The sequence below is a fragment of the Leptonychotes weddellii genome, chromosome 4 (assembly GCF_054177405.1).
Source record: "Leptonychotes weddellii isolate Sample4059 chromosome 4, ASM5417740v2, whole genome shotgun sequence".
Taxonomy (NCBI): domain Eukaryota; kingdom Metazoa; phylum Chordata; class Mammalia; order Carnivora; family Phocidae; genus Leptonychotes; species Leptonychotes weddellii.
Window position 1 is genome coordinate 6682220 of NC_138372.1, and position 22519 is coordinate 6704738.

A 22519-nucleotide genomic window follows, 5' to 3' on the forward strand; every position below is an offset into this window, starting at 1 on the left:
CTGGGATCGAGCCCCACGTCAGGCTCCCTGCTCGGCGGGGAGCCTGCTTCTCCCTCTCCCTCACTTGTGTTCCCTTTCTTACTGTGTCTCTCTCTGTCAAATAAATAAATAAAATCTTAAGGAAAAAAAAAAATCTTCCTGTGAGGGGCGCCTGGGTGGTTCAGTCGGTTAAGTGTCTGCCTTTGGCTCAGGGCATGATCCCTCTCCTTCCCACCTGTGCTCCCTCTCGCTATCTCTGTCTCTCTCTCTTAAATAAATAAAATCTTGAAAAAAAATCTTCCTGTGATTATTTGCTATTTTACGGTTGGTACAAATTTTCAGAAACAAAGACACAATCTCTGTGATGAAGTCCAGTTGAACAGAAACATACCAGAATATCATTTGGAAACCGGTTTCTCAGAATAGTGCAAACTAGAACTGCATTCTGGAACCTCATTTTAAATATGTTGTCAATGTCAGCTATACTAAAAAAAAAAAAAAAAAAAGGAAAAATATATGTCAGCTAGAGATATAAGAAAACAGGTACTAAATATACCAATGGATAGCAATGTTCAAATAACATAGGTTCATTTTTAAGTTTTTTATAGCTCTTTATACATACAAAAAACTTATAAAAACTTGGGATTTTTTTTAGTGGGGGAGGGGCAACAGGAGAGGGAGAGAATCTCAAGCAGACTCTGTGCTGAGCATGGAGCCTGATGTAGAGCTCAATCTCACAGCCCTGAGATCATGACCTGAGCCAAAACCAAGAGTTGGACGCTTAACTGACTAAGCCATCCAGGCGCCCCAGGAGAGAGAGACTCTTAAGCAGCCTTTATACCCAGTGTGGAGCCTGACACAGGGCTCAATCTCACAACCCTGAGATCATAACCAGAGCCCAAATCAAGAATTGGATGCTCAGGGCACCTGGGATGCTCAGTTGTTAAGCATCTGCCTTCAGCTCAGGTCATGATCCCAGGGTCCTGGGATTGAGTCCCACGTCGGGCTCCTTGCTCAGTGGGAGCCTGCTTCGTCCTCTCCCACTCCCCCTGCTTGTGTTCCCTCTCTCCTGTCTCTCTCTCTCTCTATCAAATAATAAATAAAATCTTAAAAAAAAAAAAAAGAACTGGATGCTCAACTGACTGAGCCACCCAGGTACTTCAAAACTTGCGATTTTTATGTGGTTGCATAAAAACAGAAATGTGTCTTATGTTTTACAGTTTACAGGGTTGACTTACTGTATTCTAAACAGTTCTATCACCTTATATTCTTTTTTTTTTTTTTAAAGATTTTATTTATTTATTTGACAGAGAGAGACACAGCGAGAGAGGGAACATAAGCAGGGGAGTGGGAGAAGGAGAAGCAGGCTTCCCGCGGAGCAGGGAGCCCGATGCGGGGCTCGATCCCAGGACCCTGGGATCATGACCTGAGCCGAAGGCAGACGCTTAACGACTGAGCCACCCAGGCGCCCCTATCACCTTATATTCTTATACACACACACACTACGCTGGAAGCTGGGGATGGCGGGAATATGCTCTTTGTCCTTTTGCTCACATCCAACTTATAACCTTCTAAAACAAAACAAATTGTATTTTTTGGGTGGTTTTCTAAATTCAGTGTACAACTTCTTCCTGCCTCTTTTGGAGCTGCTGTGATGTCAGCTAAGTCACATTTGAAGCTACCGGAAATATTTAGAGAGAAGGAGGGGAGAGAGGCACAATTAGTGTTTTTGTTTGTTTGTTTGTGATAATAGGTACCTCTCTTCTCTCCCCAAACCCCTCAAATCTGATGTGATTAATTTACTCCCACGTGAGGTGGTGACCTTCCACCTTGTCCCTTTCTTACGCTGACACATTTATCAATCTTTTTTAAGCGAAAAGAGAGAGGAAGGTAGGTGACTTATGAAAATATAGCAAGAGGTAGAGCTTCCTTCAGATAACATTTTTCTTTTTACTTAATAAGGAAATAAAGGTATCGAGTTGGTGAATGGGTTCACCTGATTAAAAAACATTCAAACTTATTTTTATTAAAATGCAACTACTCATTAGGTTTTAAAAATTCAATAAAACTCTTCTAATATTAAATTTTAAATATAATATTAATGGGGAAAATGTTATCAAAAAGAGGTGGAATCAGTCCATTTGGCTGTAAAATGAAAGTGGGGTTGGGGCACCTGGGCGGCTCAGTCAGTTAAGTGCCTTCAGCTCAGGTCATGATCTCAGGGTCCTGGGATGGAGCCCCATGTGGGCTCTCTGCTCAGCGGGGAGTCTGCTTTTTCCTCTCCCTTGCTCATCCTCCACTCATGCTCTCTCTCTCTCTTGCTCATGCTCTCAAATAAATAAATAAAATCTTAAAAAAAAAAAAAAGAAGAAAGTGGGGTCAAAATGTTCCTGCTTCTCAGGAGATTATAAAAAATGAATCATTATGTTTTAAAATGTGGGGGCATACTAATACAAGTTGAGATCACTGTAAGGAAGGCTGATGGGTAGATTTCCTTCAGAATCCCTGCCTGCTTCAGTGAGTTGGAGCTCCGTCCCCCAAACGGGAAGGAATAATCTCTTTTTCTTTTGGACTCTTTTAGTGCTTTCCTTGAATTTCTTTTATGGCACTTACTACGTTCTACCGTGTGTTATAGTTCTGTAGGTATTTTCTTTCTCTCCCTGACTGTCAGTATCTTATGGGCCAGGTAAGACCTGGGGTGTCCTGATTCTCCAGTTCATCTTTGTGTCTTGCCCAATGCTAGCCCAGTTAGTGGTTACTGGACAGGAGAATAGATGAGAGACTGAGTCAGCGGCATTCCCCACCTCCCCCGGCTTTGGCAACCACATCTGCTGAGTGTATCAAACAACCCCAGACATTAGGCATGGTCGTGTAATCCCATGGAGATCAAATCCTGTGCCAGGCAAGAGGAATTCTGAATCCTAAACCCAAGTGAGAGTCAGAATAGACAGATTTAAAACAGTTAATGTTTAGAGGTGTTAACTCAATCACAGGCACTACCTGTGATTATAGCCAGAAAAGACACAGAGCTACCAACAAGACCTCATAAACAGGAGGCAGCCCTTGGCAGGCATGCTGCAACATTTTATGCAAGAAGAAAGTGAAACATCTAGAAAATTGCTAACACCAACTCAGCAGCAATAGCAAACAAGATGTAGTACTTAAAGGCTTTGTGTAAGAAAAAAAATTACTATTATTTTCCTTTCAAGAGGGACTAGCCTTTTCCAATTTATAAGATAAGGATATGCGTCTTGGGAGGTAAAGAATTCAAAGACACCAGTAGTGCACAGAATCTAACAGTGCTCCTGTTTTCTCTCTACTTTTTCCTCAATCTCCATATTTCCCCCCCTCTACTAATAATTCTCATTAACATACAAGATATGTGATTATCTCTCCCAATCTTAAAAACAAAATACATTTACCCACTTCTTGCTAAGGTCCCATTTCTCTGCTCTCTTTTGCCCAAAATTTCTTGAGAGAGTTGTCTATCCTTGTTTTATTATTATTATTATTTATTATTATTATTATTTTTAGGTAGGCTCTACGCCCAACATGGGGCTTGAACTCACAACCCTGAGATCAAGAGTCACATTGTATTCTACCAACTAAGCCAGCCAGGTGCCCCCCCACATTGTTTCTTTTTTAAAATTTTATTTAAATTCAATTAATTAGCATATAGCATTAATGAGGTAGAGTTTAGTGTAGAGGTAGAGTTTAGTTGCATATAACACCCAGTGCTCATTACATCATGTGCCCTCCTTAATGCCTATCACCCAGTTACCTCATCCCCACTTCCCCTCCAGCACCCTCAGTTTGTTTCCTATAGTTAAGAGTCTCTTAGCGTTTGCCTCCCTCTCTGATTTTGTCTAATTTTATTTTTCCCTCCCTTCCCCTATAATCCACTGTTTTGTTTCTTAAATTCCACATATGAATGAAATCATATGATAATTCTTTCCCTGATTGACTGATTTTGCTTAGCATTAATAATACCCTCTAGTTGGGACGGCTGGGTGGCTCAGTCAGTTAAGCATTTGCCTTCGGCTCAGGTCACGATCCCAGGGTCCTGGGATCGAGTCCCACACTGGGCTCCTTGCTCAGCGGGGAGCCTGCTTCTCCCTCTCCCTCTGCCCCTCCCCTGCTTGTGCTCTCTCTCTCTCTGACAAATAAATAAATAAAATCTTTAAAAAAAATACCCTCTAGTTCCATCAACATTGTTGCAAATGGTAAGATTTTTTTTGATGGCTGAGTAATATCCCATTGTATATATAGACCACATCTTCTTTATCCATTCATCTGTTGATGGACATCTGGGCTCTTTGCATAGTTTGGCTATTGTGGACATTGCTGCTATAAACATTGGGGTGCAGGTGTCCCTTTGGAGCACTACATTTGTATTTTTACAGTGCAATCGCTGGGTCATAGGGTAGCTCTATTTTTTAACTTTTTGAGGAACCTCCATACTGTTTTCCAGAGTAGCTTTACCAGCTTGCATTCCCATCAGCAGTGTAAGAGAGTTCCCCTTTCTCCAAATCCTCGCCAACATTTGTTGTTTCCTGACTTGTTAATTTTATCCATTCTGACAGGTGTGAGGTGGTATCTCATTGTGGTTTTGATCTGTATTTCCCTGCTGCTGAGTGATGTTGAACATTTTTTCATGTGTCTATTGGCCATTTGTATGTCTTCTTTAGAGAAATGTCTGTTCACATCTTCTGCCCATTTCTTGACTGGATTATTTGTTTTTTGGGTGTTGAGTTTGATAAGTTCTTTGTACATCTTGGATACTGATCCTTTATCTGATAAGACATTTGCAAATATCTGCTCCCATTCTGTCGGTTGTCTTTCGGTTTTGTTGACTGTTTCCTTTGCTGTGCAAAAGCTTTTTATCTTGATGAGGTCCCAATAGTTCATTTTTGCTTTTGTTTCCCTTGCCTTTGGAGACGCGTCTAGCAAGAAGTTGCTGTGACCGAGGTCATAGAGGTTGCCGCCTGTGTTCTCCTCTAGGATTTTGATGGATTCCTGTCTCACATTTAGGTCTTTCATCCATTTCGAGTTTATTTTTGTGTATGGTATAAGAAAATAGTCCAGTTTCATTCTTCTACATGTGGCTGTCCAATTTTCCCAACACCATTTGTTGAAGAGACTTTTTCCGATTAGATATTCTTTCCTGCTTTGTTGAAGATTAGTTGACCATAGAGTTGAGGGTCCATTTTGGGTTTCCTATTCTGTTCCATTGATCTATGTGTCTGTTTTTGTGCCAGAACCGTACTGTCTTGATGATTACAGCTTTGTAATAGAGCTTGAAGTCCAGAATTGTGATGCCACCAGCTTTGGTTTTCTTTTTCAGCTTTCCTCTGGCTACAAGGGTTTTTCTGGTTCCAAACAAATTTTAGGATTATTCGTTCCAGCTCTGTGAAAAATGTTGATGGTATTTTGATAGGGATTGCATTGAATGTATAGATTGCTCTAGGTAGCATAGACATTTTAACAATATTTGTTCTTCCAAACTGTGAGCATAGAATGTTTTTCCATTTCTTTGTGTCTTCCTCAATTTCTTTCATAAGTGTTCCATAGTTTTCAGAGTACAGATCCTTTACCTCTTTGGTTAGGTTTATTCCTAGGTATCTTATGGTTTCTGGTGCAATTGTAAACGGGATAAATTCCAATTTCTCTTTCTTCTGTCTCATTGTTAGTGTATAGAAATGCAACTGATTTCTGTGTGTCCTCACATTCTTTCTTAAGCACACTCCAATCAGGTTCCTGCCCTGTCATTCCACCAAAGCTGCTTTGAAGGTCACCAAAGAACTGCTTGTTGCTAAATTCACTGGACAATCTGTCTTCATCTCACGGGATCTATCAGCAGCATTTGAAACACGGGATCATCCTTCTTTCTTTAAGTACTTTGCTCACTGAACTTAACAGATACAAAGTCCCCTGGTTTTCCTCCTAGTCCAGGCCAGTCCTTGGCAGTCTCCTTTCCTGCATCCTTAACCACTCTTTGCTTCTTAATGTTGGAGGCCCCAGGGCTCAGAAAGAGACTTCCTCTCTTGCTGTAATCACCCCTGTGGTGATTTCATCCCATTTCATGACTTTACATTTCATCTATGCACCAAAGATGATCAGCTGATGTCTCTGGTGTGAACCTCTTTCCCAAATTCCAGGTCTATTACATCCAACTATTTACTTGACATCCTTACTTCACATTCTCGTACATATCCTAGATTTAGTATGTCCAAAACTGAACCCATTATCTTCTCCTCAATTCTACTCCACCCATAATCCTCCCCATCTCCATGAATGGCAACATCATCCTACTACTCACAGTTGCAGTCATCCTTGACCTCTCTCTCCTTTTTCATTTTCACATCTACTTCCAAATTGTTGGCTCTTCCTTCAAAATATATCCAGAATCCAACCACTTCTCCCTACCTTCATCACTGCCACCTTGATTCGAGTCCCAGCATCTCTTACCTGGACCATTCCTCTCGCCTGGATCATTGCGCCTTTTGCATAACTGGTCTCCGTGTTCCTCTTGCCCCCTTCCTATTTTCCACCTGGCAGAGTGATCCTTTTAAAACCTAAGGGGATCAGGTCACTCCTCTGTTCAAAACTTGCCAGCAGCTCCCATGTTAGCATCAAAAGCCACCAATATCACCTTCTACTTGCCCTAACACTCATTCTGCTTTGGCCATACTGGCCCTGCCAGGCCTATTCCTGACTCAGGGCCTTCTGTTCCCTCTGCTCTGAATGCTCTCCCGCTGGTACCCACTTGGCTCACTTCTTCACTCCCTTCAAGTCCTTCTTCAAATGTTACTTACTCAGTCAGATCTTCTCTGACTACACTACTTAAAATGGAAACACCCAGCTTCAGCATTATTCCCCTTTTTGGATTTATTTATTTAATTAAGAGCACTTATCACCCTTTAATATACCACACAATTTTTAAAAATATAGTATACAATTTATTTACTTAACTTATTGTCTGTCTCCCCACTGTAGGATGTAAGCTCCACAAGGAGAGGAATTTTTTTTGTTTGTTTTGTTTTGTTTTCCCACTGCTACACCTCTGTACCTTGTCAGTGCTCAATAAATACTTGTTGAAGAGTCATGCTCTTTTCTAGGTACTGGAATTTTAGCAATAAACAAGGCAGGGCAGGTCTCTGACCTCAAAGGATTTACATTCTCTTGGTGGAGGATAGTGCGGGGAGGAGGGAAGGCTATCAAATAAGTAAACAAGCAAATGAAATTATTTCAGATTTTGATTGAGTGCCATGAAAGAACAGGGGATATAATAAAGGAATGATGGAGAAAAGAAGGTGACTTAGGAGAGGGTGGTCAGGAGGGCTCACTCACTCATCCTTAGAATGTAAGCCCCATGAGTACTCAGACTTTGCCTATCTTGTTTAGAGTGGCGATGGGATTTTCCAGGGAGGGGATGGAGCTTCTCAATTTGGAACCTGTTGAGAAACAGGACCCAGGAGATGGAAAAGTAGAGAATTTTTTTTTCATTTTTATTTTTTTATTATTATGTTATATTAATCACCATACATTACATCATTAGTTTTTGATGTAGTGTTCCATGATTCATTGTTTGCATATAACACCCAGTGCTCCATGCAGAACGTGCCCTCCTAATACCCATCACCAGGCTAACCCATCCCCCCCGAAAAGTAGAGATTTTTAAAATCATCTTTATTAGGAGCCATGGATGGCTCAGTTGGTTAAGCGTCTAACTTGTGATTTCTGTTTAGGTCTTGATCTCAGGGTCATGAGTTCAAGCCCTGCAATGGGCTCCACGCCCAGTGTGGAGCCTACTTAAAAAAATTATCATTATTACTAATAAGATAAGGTCAAACTTTACCCCTAAATAAGAAACACTAATGTTAAATGAGTCGGTGGGGGCAGCTGGACAACCATAGGCTTCCCAAGAGGGACAGAGCCTGCCCCGGTTTGCTTATTTCCTCAAGGAGAGCAGACCTTGCAGGCGGGCAAGCACTAGGGTATCAGAGAGAAAAGCCACGTGGCACTGAGTCTAGCATACGCAGTTCCTACTCCAAATTCAACAAGCAGCTAACTTCTTCTTCCTGCCCTGAGGAAGAGTGAGGTGGGTTGATAGTGTGCAGCTGGAATGGACATTCAAATTCTGTCTTCCAAGGAAACATAAGGAAGATAAGTGTTTCCTGCTAGCATGCTGTGGCAGCAGGGAGACTCAGATTCCCTGCTGAGGGGAGGGAGGTGGACTTAGGACCCCAGCTCTTGCCCTCTGGATCCACCACAGTGTTTGTGAGAGGCCAAGCTCCCCCTGGGCTGATCCCACTTACAGGGTGCAATGCTAATTCAGGCCCATTCCTGCAAGAGGTGGGATTTTTCCAATGGGCAACTCTGACCCATCAGCTTGGCCAAAAACTTTCTCGGAACTGCTCTGCAGAGACTTTCTACTTGATGCTACTTCCTTTCTGATGAGGGAGCAGAAGGCTAGCTGAAGACAAAGCAGAGGCTGACACCCTGCAACCTCCCCCCACCCTCCACTCCTGGGACATGTGTGACATTCTTCCAGAGTTGTACCAACTATCTTTTTTTTTTTTTTTGATTTTTGATTTTTTATTTATTTGAAAGAGAGAGATACAGCGAGAGAGGGAACACAAGCAGGGGGAGAGGGAGAGGGAGAAGCAGGCCCCCCGCGGAGCAGGGAGCCCAATGCGGGGCTCGATCCCAGGACCCTGGGATCACGACCTGAGCCGAAGGCAGACGCTCAACAACTGAGCCACCCAGGAGCCCCTGTACCAACTATGTTAACGTTAATACCTTGCTAGAGGGGAAAACAACCTTATCTTGACAATGACAAGACCTCTAATATCTTGTAGGTATCTTGTAGGTTGGTCCTCTTTAGCATATGAAAGTTCTTTTGAAACCTCCCTTTTCCTTACTTCCCCCTACTCCTGAGTATATAATCACCACTCCTCGAGATCCCAGTGCCACATCTCTTTCTGCCCATGGGGTCCTGTCCCCTTGCTTTAATAAACCATTTTGCACCAAAAATGTCTCAAGAATTCTTGCTTGGTCGTGGGCTCCAGACCTCACCCCACCAAACCTCACCTATATTCCAAAACCCCATCACTTTCCTCTCCCCTTTCCATGGTAGCTGACCTGTATGCGGTCTGAAAATCTAAACCTAAATCTTCCGTCTCCTCACCTTCTCTTTTACCCCTTATCCTTCACATGCATTTTCCCCAATAAATCTCTTAACACGTCTATTTCTATCTGGGTGTCTGCTTCTTGGAGGAGCCACACAAACATGGATGTTGTATGCTCAGCACCTAGAACAGGGCCTAAGATGCAAGATGCTCAATAAATATTTGTTAAATGAATTAATGCACAAATGAGGTGGTGACATTTGAGCTAAGACCTGAAGAATGAGAAGAAACCAGCCATGCAAAAAGCCAGGGGAAGAGTTTTTCAGGCAAACAAGATGCCAAGTACAAAGGCCTCTAGGAAAGAAAGAGCTTGTCTTATTGAAGAGCCAAAGCCAGTGGGGTTGAAACACAGGAGAAGGGGAGTGTGGTATAAGATGAGGCAAGCGAAGCAGAGGTGGCCAAATGCCATAGGATCTTCCAGGTCATAAGGAGCTTGGGTTTTATTCAATGAACAATGGGAATCACTGAGGGATTTTGAATGAGTGAACAGCATGATTTATGATTTAAGGTCACACTGCTTTCTGAAGTGTAGGTTGAAAAGGGACATGAGCAAAACAGGACCAGGGAAATAGCCAGACAAGACATGATGGTAGCTTGGATTATGGGGTCGCAGGTGAGTTGGAGAGAAGAGAATGGTTAAGTTTCTGAATATCTGCAGTACAACCAACTCTAATTTGCTGATAGACTGCGTGAGGGGAAGGAGTCAAGGATGATGCCAAGGGTTTGGGCTTGGGCCCCTGGATGGCTAATGATGACATTTGCTCTGGGGGAGGAGGAGAGGACAGATTTGCGGAGACCATCTATTATGCAGCCCAATACAAATAACAGTTATGCAGCTGGACATGTAACTGGAATTCAGGGAAGAGATTTTGGCTACAGGTATATACTTGGCACCCAGCATACGTACATGCTCTTTAGAGCCATGGGCCCAAGACTTAGGGAAGGGGTGTCAACAGAGAGGAGAGGGCTCAACACTGACCCTGTGGCTCTACAACATTCATTCATTCATTCATTCATTTATTATGCCTTTGGGGGTTTTTGTTTTGTTCTTTAGATTTTAAGCAATCTCTACACCCAATGTGGGGCTCCAACTTACAACCCCAAGATTAAGAGTCATATGCTCTACTGACTGAGTCAGCCAGGCGCCCCTCTACAATATTTAAAAGGCTGGGTGGAGGAGGCAGCAAATGAACCTGAGGAAGAGCTTCCAGTGGAAAACCAGTGTGTGGCCTCACGGAAGACAATATAGGGGAAAGGGTTTCCTAAGTGCTCAACTGTGCTGGATGCTGTTGTCAAGGCCAGTAAGTATCGGACACAGAGCTGGAACTGATCTTGGCCTAATGGAGGTCGTTGGTGACTCTGACAAGAGAATTTTCTCAGAACGGAATAGGAGTAAAGGAATAAAAAAGATGTCTCTTTTGAGAGGTTTTGCTGTCAAGGAGGCAAAGAAAGAAGGCATAGTTTGAAGGAGATGTAGAGTCAAGACAGGTTTTTTGTTTTTGTTTGTTTATTTTGAGAGAGAGAGAGAGAGTGTGCAAGTGGTAGGGAGGGGCAGAGGGAGGGAGAGAGAAAATCCCAAGCAGGCTCCTGCAACCAAAGCAGAGCTTGATCTCATGACCCCGACCCTAAGATCATGACCTGAGCCAAAACGAGTGCCCAACCAACAGCGCCGGCCAGGCGCCCCTACTGTATTCTTATGATAAAGTGAACTAGAGAAATGAGGTTATTAAGAAAATCTTAAGGAAGAGAAAATACACTTACAGTGCTTTCATTGAAAAAAATCTCTGTATAAGTGGATCTGCACAGTTTGAACCCTTGTTGTTCAAAGGTCAGCTGTACTTCGGGAGGTAATTAGCATTAGATAAGTTCATAAAGGTGAAGCATTCATGAATGAGATTAGTGCCCTTATAAGAGTCACTAGAGAGCTTGTTTCCTCCTTCTGCTCTCAGTCACATGAGGACACAGTAAGTCAGCAGTCTGCACCGGCCCCGACCACGTTGGTACCCTGACCTTGGATTTCCAGCCTCCAGAACTGAGAAATACATTTCTGTTGTTTCTAAGCCACCCAGTCTATGGTGTCCCATTACAGCAGCCCAAACTAGCTCAGACAATATTAAATGATTAAACATGCCTTGTAAAAGTTAATGTGTTGTATCAAAAGTGTAAGGGACAAGAGAAAAAATAGATAAACTGGACTCTATCAAAATAAAAACTTCTGTGCTGCAAATGACACCATCAAGAAAGTGAAAAGACCACCCACAGAATGGGAAAACATATTTACAAATTGCGATCAGACCTATAGGTACAGAGAACGGACTGGCCAGAGGGCGATGGGCCAAGTGGGTGAAGAGGAGTCAGAGATACAGGCCTCCAGCTATGGAGTGAATAAGTCACAGGAACAATAGGTACAGCAGTGGGAATGCAGTCGGTGGTACTGTAATGGTATTGTGCGGTGACAGACGGCAGTGGTGAGCACAGCATCATGTACAAAGCAGTTGAATCACTGCGTTGTATACCTGAAATTAACATACCACTGTGTCAACTGTACTCAAAAAAAGACTTGCAAATTGCACATCTGATAAGGGACTGGCGTCTAGAATATATAAAGAACTCAGACAACTGAAAACAATAAAAAGACAAGTAACTCGACTAAAAAGTGAACACTATTTGGCCAAAGAAGATAGACAAATGGTTACTTTTTTTTTTTTAAAGATTTTATTTATTTATTTGAGAGAGAGAATGAAAGAGAGAGAGCACGAGAGGGGGGAGGGTCAGAGGGAGAAGCAGACTCCCTGCTGAGCAGGGAGCCCGATGCGGGACTCGATCCCGGGACTCCAGGATCATGACCTGAGCCGAAGGCAGTCGCTTAACCAACTGAGCCACCCAGGCGCCCCTAGACAAATGGTTACTAAACACAGGAAAAGATGCTCAATTTCATTAGCCCTTAGAGAAATGAAAAGCAGAACCACAATGAGATACCAGTTCACACCTACTAGTGTGGCTGTAATAAAAAAGACAGACAGTAACAAGTGCGGGAGAGAAGGTAGATAAGTGGGAACCTCATACATCGCTGGTGGAAATGAAAAATGGTGCAGCTGCTGTGCAAAGCAGTTTGTCAGTTGCTCAAACAGCTAAACATCTATGGGGCACCTGGCTGGCTCAGTCAGTAGAGCATGCAACTCGATCTGGGGATCGTGAGTTCCAGCACGTTGGGTGTAAAGATTACTTAAAAATAAAATCTAAAAATAAAAGCTAAATACATAACCCAGCAATTCTCATTCTAGATATATACCCAAAAGAAATGAAAACATGTCTACACAGAAAACCTGTACATGAATGTTTATAGCAGCATCGTTCATAATAGCCCGAAGGTGCAAACGACTCAAATGTCCATTAACTGATGAATGGATAAGCAAAATGTGATATATCCATTCAGTGAATATTATTTGGCATTAAGGAAGTACTGATATGTGCTACAACATGGGTGAACCTTGAAAGCATATGCTAAGTGAAAGCAGCTAGACACAAAAGGCTGCATAGAGTAGGATTCCATTGATGTGAAATGTCCAGAATAGGAAAATTCATAGAAAACAGAAGGACTGGGTGGCTCAGTCGGTTAAGCGTCTGCCTTTGGCTCAATCCTGGGATCGAGCCCGGCTCCCTGCTCCGTGGGGAGCCTGCTTCTCCCTCGCCCTGCCTCTCCCCCTGCTTGTGCTCTCTGTCAAATAAATAAATAAAATCTTAAAAGAAAAGAAAAGAAACAGAAGGCAGATTGCTGGTTGTCCAGGGAGGACAGGGGAGAATAGGAAGTGACTGCTAATAGGTATGTAGTCTTTTTTGGGGGGTGATGAAATTGTTCTAGAATTAGTGATGGTCGAACAACTGTGAATATACTGACCTTTGTATACTTTAAATGAATGGACTGTATGGTATGTGAATTATATTACAATAAGGATGCTTAAAAAAAGAAGTGAGAAGTGAACATATTAACATCAATGTCACCAGGAGTCCAAATTCTGGCTTATACAGAATTTCTTTCCTGGAGAGCAGATAATATGCAAAGCCAGCAGTGGTCTCATTTTACTCACAAATTCCTTGCATATCTAGCTGTCAGGTTACTATTCTAAGCAAGTACCAAAGGGGGGAAAAAAAAGAAATTCTTTTAATTCTGCAATACAATCTTTAAGATTATGGTTTAGTAAATCATCCAATACAGTATATTCTTCAGTAGGTGGCAAAATCTAGAATTTCATGATACTGCTATGTTGACCACTCAATTTAGATTTCTATATTATAAAATATTTGTATTCTTCAGAGAACAGATTGGTGATCGCCATTGTGGGGTAGAAGTGGACCAAATGGGTAAGGTGGTCAAAAGGTACAAACCTCCGGGCACCTGGGTGGCTCAGTTGGTTAAACGACTGCCTTCAGCTCAGGTCATGATCCTGGAATCCCAGGATCGAGTCCTGCATCCGGCTCCCTGCTCGGCAGGGAGTCTGCTTCTCCCTCTGACCCTAACCCCTCTCATGTGCTTTCTCTCATTCTCTCTCTCTCTCAAATAAATAAATAAAATCTTAAAAAAAAAAAAGGTACAAACCTCCAGTTATAAGTCCTGGGGATGTAATGTACAGCATGGGGACCACAGTCAACAATACTGTATTATAGATTTGCTATATATATACAAGATGTTAACTAAACAATTTTGGTAATCATTTTGCATTATATATATATACACACATATCAAATCATTACTTTGTAATGCAAATCGAAACTACGACAAGGGGTACCTGGGTGGCTCAGTCGTCAAGCGTCTGCCTTCGGCTCGGGTCATGATCCCAGGGTCCTGGGATTGAGCCCCGAGTCAGGCTCCCTGCTCCGCGGGAAGCCTGCTTCTCCCTCTCCCACTCCCCCTGCTTGTGTTCCTTCTCTCGCTGTGTGTCTCTCTGTCAAATAAATAAAGTCTTAAAGAAAAAAATAATAAACTACAATGAGATATCATCTCACACCTATCAGAATGGCTAAAATCTACAACACAAAGAAACAACAGGTGTGAGTGAGGATGTGGAGAAAGGGGAACCCTCTTGCACTGTTGGTGGGAATGCAAGCTGGTGCAGCCACTGGAAAACAGCATGGAGGTTCCACAAAATGTTAAAAATAGAACTACCATATGATCCAGCAATTGCACTACTAGGTATTTACCCAAAGAATACAAAAATACTAATTCAAAGGGATACATGATGTTTATAGCAGCATTATCTACAATGGCCAAATTATGGAAACAGCTCAAGTGTCCATCCACTGATGAATGGATAAAGAGGTGGCATGCACACACACAACGGACTAGTACTCAGCCATAAAAAAGCCATAAAAAAGAATGGTCTTGCCATTTGCAATAACATGGATGGAGCTAGACAGTATTATGTTAAGCGAAATAAGTGGGTCAGAGAAACAAATACCATATAATTTCACTCATATGTTGAATTTAAGAAACAAAACAGATGAGCAAATGTTAAAAAAAAAAAAAAAAGGCAAACCTAGAACCAGACTCTTCACTATGGAAAACAACTGGATGGTTATCAGAGGAGAGGTAGGTGAAGGGGAGGTAATGGGTGAAATAGGTGATGGGGATGAAGGAGTGCACTTGCTGTGATGAGCACCGGGTGTTACATGGAAGTGTTGAATCACTATATTGTACACCCGAAACTAGTATTACACTGTATATTAAGCAATTGGAATTTATGTATTTATTTTTTTACTAACTGGAATTTAAATAAAAACTTAAAAAAAAACCCCCAAACCCCACGAATCTTTATGCTGTATATCTAAAACGAATAGGACGTTATACGTCAATTATATCTCAATTTAAAAAAACTGTATTCTTAAGCAGGTGAAGATGGCTTCTTATCATTGACTCCAAAAGCCTTTCTTGTATATGTGCAGACACTTCAACATTTTCTAGGTCTCCCAATCATTTATACCTTCAAATTTTACCATCACTCTGGAACACGTTTAAAAAAAAAAAAAAAGCCAAAGCAAGAACTCTCTAAAAGGCTAAAGTCAAATAAAATGAAGTCGTACTTGTCTTAGTTTTCTTCCAGATGGGCTTTCTCTGTGGAGGTGAAGTGTCCAAGGGTTTTTCAGAATGTGAGCGGTCAACGCGTTAGAGAACGTTGGCCCCAGAAAGGTCTTCTCTTTTCCTTTACTTGGTCTGCATCGTGGAGTCGCTAAAAATCAAGCGCCTGGAAAGAACGCAGGCGCTGCGCGATCGCAGCGCAGGCCCGCATACCCTCCTCGCCCAGCTTCCCGCCCCTCCAGGCTCTCCCCGGAGCCTACCTGGACGCGCCTGCCGCGCCCGCCACCCCCGGGCCGTCGCCATGGCACCGCGCCACCCCGCCCCCTGCGCGCCGTCCGCCCGCAGCCCCGCTCGCCCCGCTCGCCCCTCCCCCGCCCGGCGCTGCTGCGGGGGAGGGGGTGGGGCGTGGGGGGAGGAGACGCAGGCGAGAGGAAATCGGCGGCGCGACGCCCGCGGCCCATTGGCTACCTCGTCCTGGGGCCAGGAGCCCCGCCTCTCTGGCGGGGTCACGTGATCCCTTTCAAAGATGGCCGCCCTGTTGTTTTGATGAATAATACTTGGTGGGGCGAGGGGGTAAGAGTAGGGGTGGAGGGGTAGGAGGATTTACTCTTACATCCGGAGCACCGCGAGTCCCGTCCTCCCCCTCCCCCCTGCCCGGGCTCCGGCGTGGAGGCGGGGCGTGGCCGGCCTGCTTTGGGAGGGGAGGGGCTTCCCTCTTCAGTGCTGGGCTCTGCCTCGGCGGCTCTGGGGTCGCCTTACCTCGGGGCATCCACTCTGCAGTCGAACAGTTCCCGCCTGGGGCAAAGGGTAGGAAAGAGAGCAGGATCTGCTGGAGGAAGCGCACCTGCCGCGCCACTACCACGAAGACCCAGCAGGCTCGGGGCACGAGACGAGCTGGAGACCCGAGTCCCTGGTCTGGGTAACCTGGGAAGCAGAGGGCAATAGTGGCGCCTTAAGATAACCCTGTAGAGCAGCAGCAGTGGCGGCCAAAGGAGGCTGCTCGGGGCACAAGCAGCTGTAGGAGTCTCTGGGGCGATTGGAGTGACCGACGCCAAGGCGGTTCAGTGCCTCTCGTGTTCTTATTTTTTAACCTCTGACTATGCAATTCTGAAACCTCCCCCATTCGGGGGACCAGACAGCCCGATAGACACCTTCCATTCTCCTCCCGCCCTGGTCTCAAGAACAGAAGGATCTCTCCCTAACGCCTTTCACCATTAAGAGGAAAGCGATGGAGGAGCTGAGCGCTGACGAGGTGAGGAGGTTGGGGGACACCTTGGGAGATTAGTTGGCAACTCTTTGGCGCTTTGGACAGGGATGGTATTGCGCCAGTGGTGCCTGGCCTTTGGGTTTGGGGAAGGAATGGAGATGACATTTTCCAAGAATAAAATGAGTCCCTGAGAGGGTCTCCAGTTGTATTCTCCTGTATTACTTGCCTTCTTTCTTCGTTCTGAACTCCATTGGCTTCTTTTCGAGTCTTTTAGGGTCTGAAGAAGAGGAAAGCCTACTGAGGCGTTCATTCTTTTCCTCGGGGTGTTTAAGCAAGAAGGGCTAGATTTACATCAAGTTAAATGTGTGTGTGTGTGTGCGTGCAGGCGCGCCTTACTGCAGAGATTTAAAGAATAATTTTGGGTGGAATTAGAATGTATGGGTGTATGTTTTTTAAAAGGCAGTATTTGAAATCCCAAGTATGTGTGGCTGTTGCCTTGAATAAGTTGATTAAACATGCGTTTGTGTTTGGGGGTGGCCTACAGACAGATTCTTTGATATTCAACAAAATATGTATCTTCTCAAAAGCCTAGTGAATTCCAGTTAAATTCTGTAATGTAACAAGTACTAATGACCCCTGGCATACTTCTCTCATTCATCCTTTTTCTAGTTTTAGGCCCTTTCAACTTGTCTTTTGCTGTAGCAGACACTGAACAGGAAGCAAATGGTAGCAAATGACTTTGTAAACTCCCCGTTATTATTTCTGAAAGGAGTTTTACAGATCTCTTTCTTGATGTTTTAAAGATTATTTAATAAGGTTGTCATAAAAACAGTGGCAATTAAGGTACAAGGAATTTTCTGTGATTCTACTCACTTTTCCCTTGCTTTTTACAAATGAGGAGCTACCCTTTCAGGACCCCTGCTGGCCTCCCTCTCATCAATCTACCTCCTCATTTCTTTCACTAGTTCATATAAAACTTCCCTACAGTACTATGAAAGTAGTCATCCATCAGGTTGGCTAAGTACATGCTTCCGTTTCAGCTAGAGTAGTCAGTATATTTACTTAGGGACTAAAATTCTCCAGGGATGGGGCTTGCAAGTGGTGAGTTCAGATGTCAGGTGGGAAGGGAAACAAATAATTTTTGTGGGTTGTGATGCTTGGCTATTTGGAGAGTCAGGATTGCTCATTCTGGGGTACTTTTTTTTTCTCAAATACATCAGGAATGTAATCTAACTAAAATTAGAAGAATATTGAATGGTTTCTTTCATTCCGGTAGGAACTCTCAAGAGATGATGCCCTTAAAGGCACTTTGTTTTAGGTAATTTTTAAAAATCTGCTCTCCCTTTCTTAACAGTAACTCTAATGGGTAAATTAAGGCAAAGAGTTGATGTTTTTTAGTAGTCCTTTGTTTCCAGAAATTACTTTTTGTCTTAACGTTCTCTAAGTTGCTGCTGGTTTAGAGTTTTTACATACTTGGTGTTTCACTGAGAAATTGTCAAATAAAGCATAGAGACCATTGGAAGATACTGCATAATCTACACTGCACTTTAACCAGTCTTTGAGGAAGTTGTAACTTTTTTGTGACCGTATAGGAACAAATGTAATCGTTGTGGAGGAGATCAGAAAAACATTTTTCAAGGTCAACCGAATATTGAAATAAATGTGAAAAATTAAATTCACTAATGTTAGATCAACATAAAATTACGTTCGACAATTAGGTGACCTGAACGAAGAGGAACAGTTCAGTAACTGGTAATTCGGTCTCAGCAGAACCTAGAACAAATTAATGGGTTGTTTTGTTTTGTTTTGTTTTAATCCATTTCCTTAATTCTGGGAGTAAGTGAACAGTTCTCAACAAAGCCATTTCCAGAGCTTTTGCCTTTGTATTGTTACTTGCTTGGTGGAAACTGTGTCACAGATATGGTAGGTGGTATTCATTTGGTTAGAAAATAAGACATTTTTCTTGCTGAAAATTCGAACATAACATCTCAGTGTGAAAACAGGCAAGACAGTGATCTTTCCATCTAAATTAGGCAATTAGGTAAGGCAGAGTTTTATATTCAAACAAAATGAAAATGTCTGAGAATACAGTCCCTACAAAATAGAGGTTGCTATAACCAGACTGGTAGCTTTAGAAGATTTTAGATTATGGGTCCCTCTCATAGATCACCTGAAATTCTTACACTTTTCTTCTCTTGTGTAGAGTAGTTCTTTTTTTTTTTTTTTAAAGATTTTATTTATTTATTTGACAGAGACACAGCGAGAGAGGGAACACAAGCAGGGGGAGTGGGAGAGGGAGAAGCGGGCTTCCCGCTGAGCAGGGAGGCCAAGGCGGGGCTCGATCCCAGAACCCTGGGATCATGACCTGAGCCGAAGGCAGACGCTTAATGACTGAGCCACTCAGGTGCCCCTAGAGTAGTTCTTTAAGTGCCTTATTGTTTGTTATTTATGTGGCACATTACAGTGAGTTCATTGCTCTATGGAGCAGATCCATGACTAAGTTCATTCTCTTCAGGAACCTACATTCCAAGGCTTCATTATGTACATTACATTCAGTCTGTAGCCTACTCATGTGTTGTTCTTCCTATACCAAAATGATGCTATGAGTAGGGCAGGACAGGTATTTTAAACTGTTTTTCAACTGTGGTGATGAAATTGCATTGAAATGATTTGCTTTTTCCTCTTCTTTTCTTTTTTTTTTGGCTTAATCTTCTTTATGACCTAGTTCATCTTCAAGATGGCTGGCTGGGATAGTTAGGGTGTGGTCAAGGTTTTAGAAGAGTGGTAAGTCTTCCTTCTCAAATGCAGAATATGTGACCTTGCACTTTTTAGCAGTGTTCTCTAAGTGGAAAGGGACCGACATTTATTAACAGCCTTAGAAACCAGCTCCGTGCCAGGCACTTTACAAACATTGTCTCATTAAATACAACAGTGCGATCAAGAAGGTCCTTAAATTTTCCTTGTTTTATAGATGAGGCAACTGAGATTTAGGTTAACTGACTTGTCCATAGTGATCTGGCTTAGAAGTGGCAGAGTTGGAATTCAAACCCGAAGTGCCTGATCTAAAAACTCTTTTTACTACATTTTACTGCTTAACACCTGACAGTAAATTCACTGCAACTTCCATATACATATCCTACTAACATGCTTGATCTACATAGCTTTTCTGTAGGAGTGTTGTTTCTCATGAATGCATTCATGATATGATCGAGTTTATGGTCTTTTTGGTACTAACCCTTCATCAGGCCTCTCCAAAATTGTTCACTCCACAAACATTTTTTTTTTTTTAAAGATGCTAGGTCTCTCCAGCTATTTGTTAGTTAGGTTAGGAGAAAGTCCTTTTTCTTAAAGAAATTGTAATTTAACTGGGGGGTGGGGGTAGAGATAGATACAGGTAGGAGGTCCAACAATTTCAATCCAGGGCTAAGTGCTGTTGTGGAGGGATGCACAAGACATTAAGAAAAACAAGAAGGGACCTCTGGTGGGGCAGTGCTGTAGTGAAGACTTTCAAGAAAAAGTGATGCTGAATGCTGAGCCGTAGTTGCCAGGCGACAGGCTCTTGGAAGTGGCTGTGAGACTGGGGAGCCCAGGAAAAAGCAAGAATGAGGGCCCAGAGGCAGGATTTTGCTAGGGGAGTGGCTGCAGGTAGGCAGGCACCAGATCTTGGAGGGTCTCAGAAGTACTTAGGAGTTTGAACTTTGTCAGTTAAGACTGTAAGAGGCCTTTGAGGAATGTGAAGGGGTTAGAAAGATGACTGGCAAGGTGTAAAAGTGGGTTGGAAGATGGTGGCTGCAGGCCGGGAGACAGATTAGGAGGCTCGTGTTGCTCTCTAGCAGCGAGGCAGTGGAGTCGAAGGAAGGCATTGGCGGTGGGGATGGAGGAGGGCAGACACCAGAAATATTGAGGATCTAAGTTAACCCACTTCTAACGATCAGATTGATGTAAAGGAGGCGGGGGTGGGAGAGGAGAGAAAAAGATGATTCCTTGGTTTCTAGCTTGAGAGAAGGAGGATGAGGAATTCCAGACAAGGAACAAGCAGATTTTTGGATCATTGAAAGATGAGCCAACATAGACACCCCCACCTCTGGCCTTTCTACTCCGACCTCTCCATTTCTTTGACCTTTTCTTTCTTTGTAACCGGCCTCAGAACCTAAGCTCACTCTTTTCCCAGTAGGTAATTGCTGCCACACTATAACTAGGATTCTTTCTCAAGCCTGGTAGGGAAGTGGGATGTAGCCTCCCACTTCGTTCTTCACCCTTTCTGTTCATCTTAGTCAAGAGACAGAGAACGATTATGATATCAGCTAACATTTATTGAGCATTTAATATGTGCTAAGCATTTAACTTGCTCAGCAAGGTTGGTAATATCACCCCATTTTACAGATAAGAAAGTTGAGGCTGGTAGAAATTAACTAACTTGCTAAAAGACACACAACTAGGAAGTGGCAGAGTCTGGATTCTAATCCAGAGTTTGATTTCAGAGTTCTTTTTTTTTTAAAGATTTTATTTATTTATTTGAGAGCGAGAATGAGAGAGAGAGAGCATGAGAGGGGGGAGGGTCAGAGGGAGAAGCAGACTCCCTGCCGAGCAGGGAGCCCGATGCAGGACTCGATCCTGGGACTCCAGGATCATGACCTGAGCCGAAGGCAGTCGCTTAACCAACTGAGCCACCCAGGCGCCCTCTTTTTTTTTTTTTTTTAAGATTTTATTTATTTATTTGTGGGCGCCTGGGTGGCTCAGTCATTAAGCGTCTGCCTTTGGCTCAGGTCATGGTCCCAGGGCCTGGGATCGAGCCCCATATCGGGCTCCTTGATCCGCGGGAAGCCTGCTTCTCCCTCTCCCACTCCCCTGGCTTATGTTCCCTCTCTCGCCGTGTGTCTCTCTGTCAAATAAATAAATAAAATCTTTTTTTTTAAAGATTTTATTTATTTATTTGAAAGAGAGCAAGAGCAAGAGGGATCACAGAGGGAGAGGGAGGAGCAGACTCTCCGCTGAGCAAGGAGCCCGATGTGGGGCTCTGTCCCAGGACCCTGAGATCATGACCTGAGCTGAAGGCAGATGCTTAATCGACTGAGCCACTCAGACACCTCTGATTTCAGAGTTCTTAATCCCTTTACTAAACTACCTGAAAACAGAAATAATCTAAGCAAGTTTGTGATGTTTATAGCATTTTAATTGTTCCTTTTGAGATGGGCAGTGGAAGCCCTAGTTATTGCTAAGAGTGGAGCTCATCAAATAGCCCCCTATTCTTGTAGGGGAAGAAGACAGAAAGACTTGTGACGAGAGGCCCTTGGGTCTCCAGGCCTTTGGTGGTGCAGAGTGTATTTGCTCACTAAGTGCTTAGGGTATGTCTAGGTGGACGTGTCCTCCCATAAGCAGCTCATTGAACTGTATTTACTGTTTACTTGCTGTGGGTCAGATACCACAGGAGGCTGCTTGCATGGAGCTTCATTCCAGTGGGAGGAAACATGATAAACAAACATGTACCCTTAGAATGTCATGTGGTGATAAGACTACCAAGAAAAACCAAATCAGCAAAAGGGGTGGGAGAATAATGGGGACATGGAGTGTGTACAGTTTTGGAGGTGGCTTTTTTTTTTTTTTAAAGATTTTATTTATATATTAGAGAGAGAGGGAGCTCGAGCGGGGGGAGGGGCAGAGGGAGAGAGAGAATCCCTAGCAGACTCCATGCTGAGTGTGGAACCCAACACGGGGCTCCATCCCAGGATGAGATCATGACCTGAGCCGAAATCAAGAGTCAGATGCTTAACTGACTGAGCCATCCAGGTGCTCCAGGAGGTGGCTTATGAATAGAAATTTTAGGGATAATAGGGAGCCATCTGGGGGGAAAAGTGTTCCCAGGTACAAGGAACAGCAGGAAACAGGGGCGTGTCCTTGGTCGGCTCCAGGAACAGCAAGGAGGACACTGTGGTTGGAGCCTGCTGAGCAAGGGCACAGGAGCAGAAGTCAGTCATTCTGTCAGCAGAAATTTGAGTTCTGATAACTGGGGTTCAGTCAGTTGTGAGATGCCCTTCCCCACCCCTTTTTTTCCTTCACATTTTAACATCT

General features: G+C 43.4%; 1 protein-coding gene and 1 long non-coding RNA gene across 4 annotated transcripts in view; one reads left to right on the plus strand and one right to left on the minus strand.

Annotated features, from left to right (window-relative positions):
* Positions 1-15561, minus strand: part of LOC115945002 (uncharacterized) — a 43074-nt gene extending 27513 nt beyond the window's left edge. The window contains exons 1-2 of one of the 2 annotated variants that reach the window (XR_014144495.1): positions 15504-15561; positions 15249-15409 (exon numbers count right to left, since the gene is read on the minus strand). This is a non-coding gene — a long non-coding RNA (uncharacterized LOC115945002). The other variant, XR_004079485.2, reaches the window with a different exon arrangement.
* Positions 15562-15763: 202 nt separating this feature from the next.
* UBE4B (ubiquitination factor E4B) overlaps positions 15764-22519 on the plus strand; it is a 120636-nt gene continuing 113880 nt past the window's right edge. The window contains exon 1 of one of the 2 annotated variants that reach the window (XM_081816873.1): positions 15764-16495. In XM_081816873.1, the coding sequence (XP_081672999.1) occupies positions 16472-16495 (24 nt within the window). In that variant the 5' untranslated portion in view covers positions 15764-16471. The remainder of the gene's footprint in view (positions 16496-22519) is intronic. The other variant, XM_081816871.1, reaches the window with a different exon arrangement.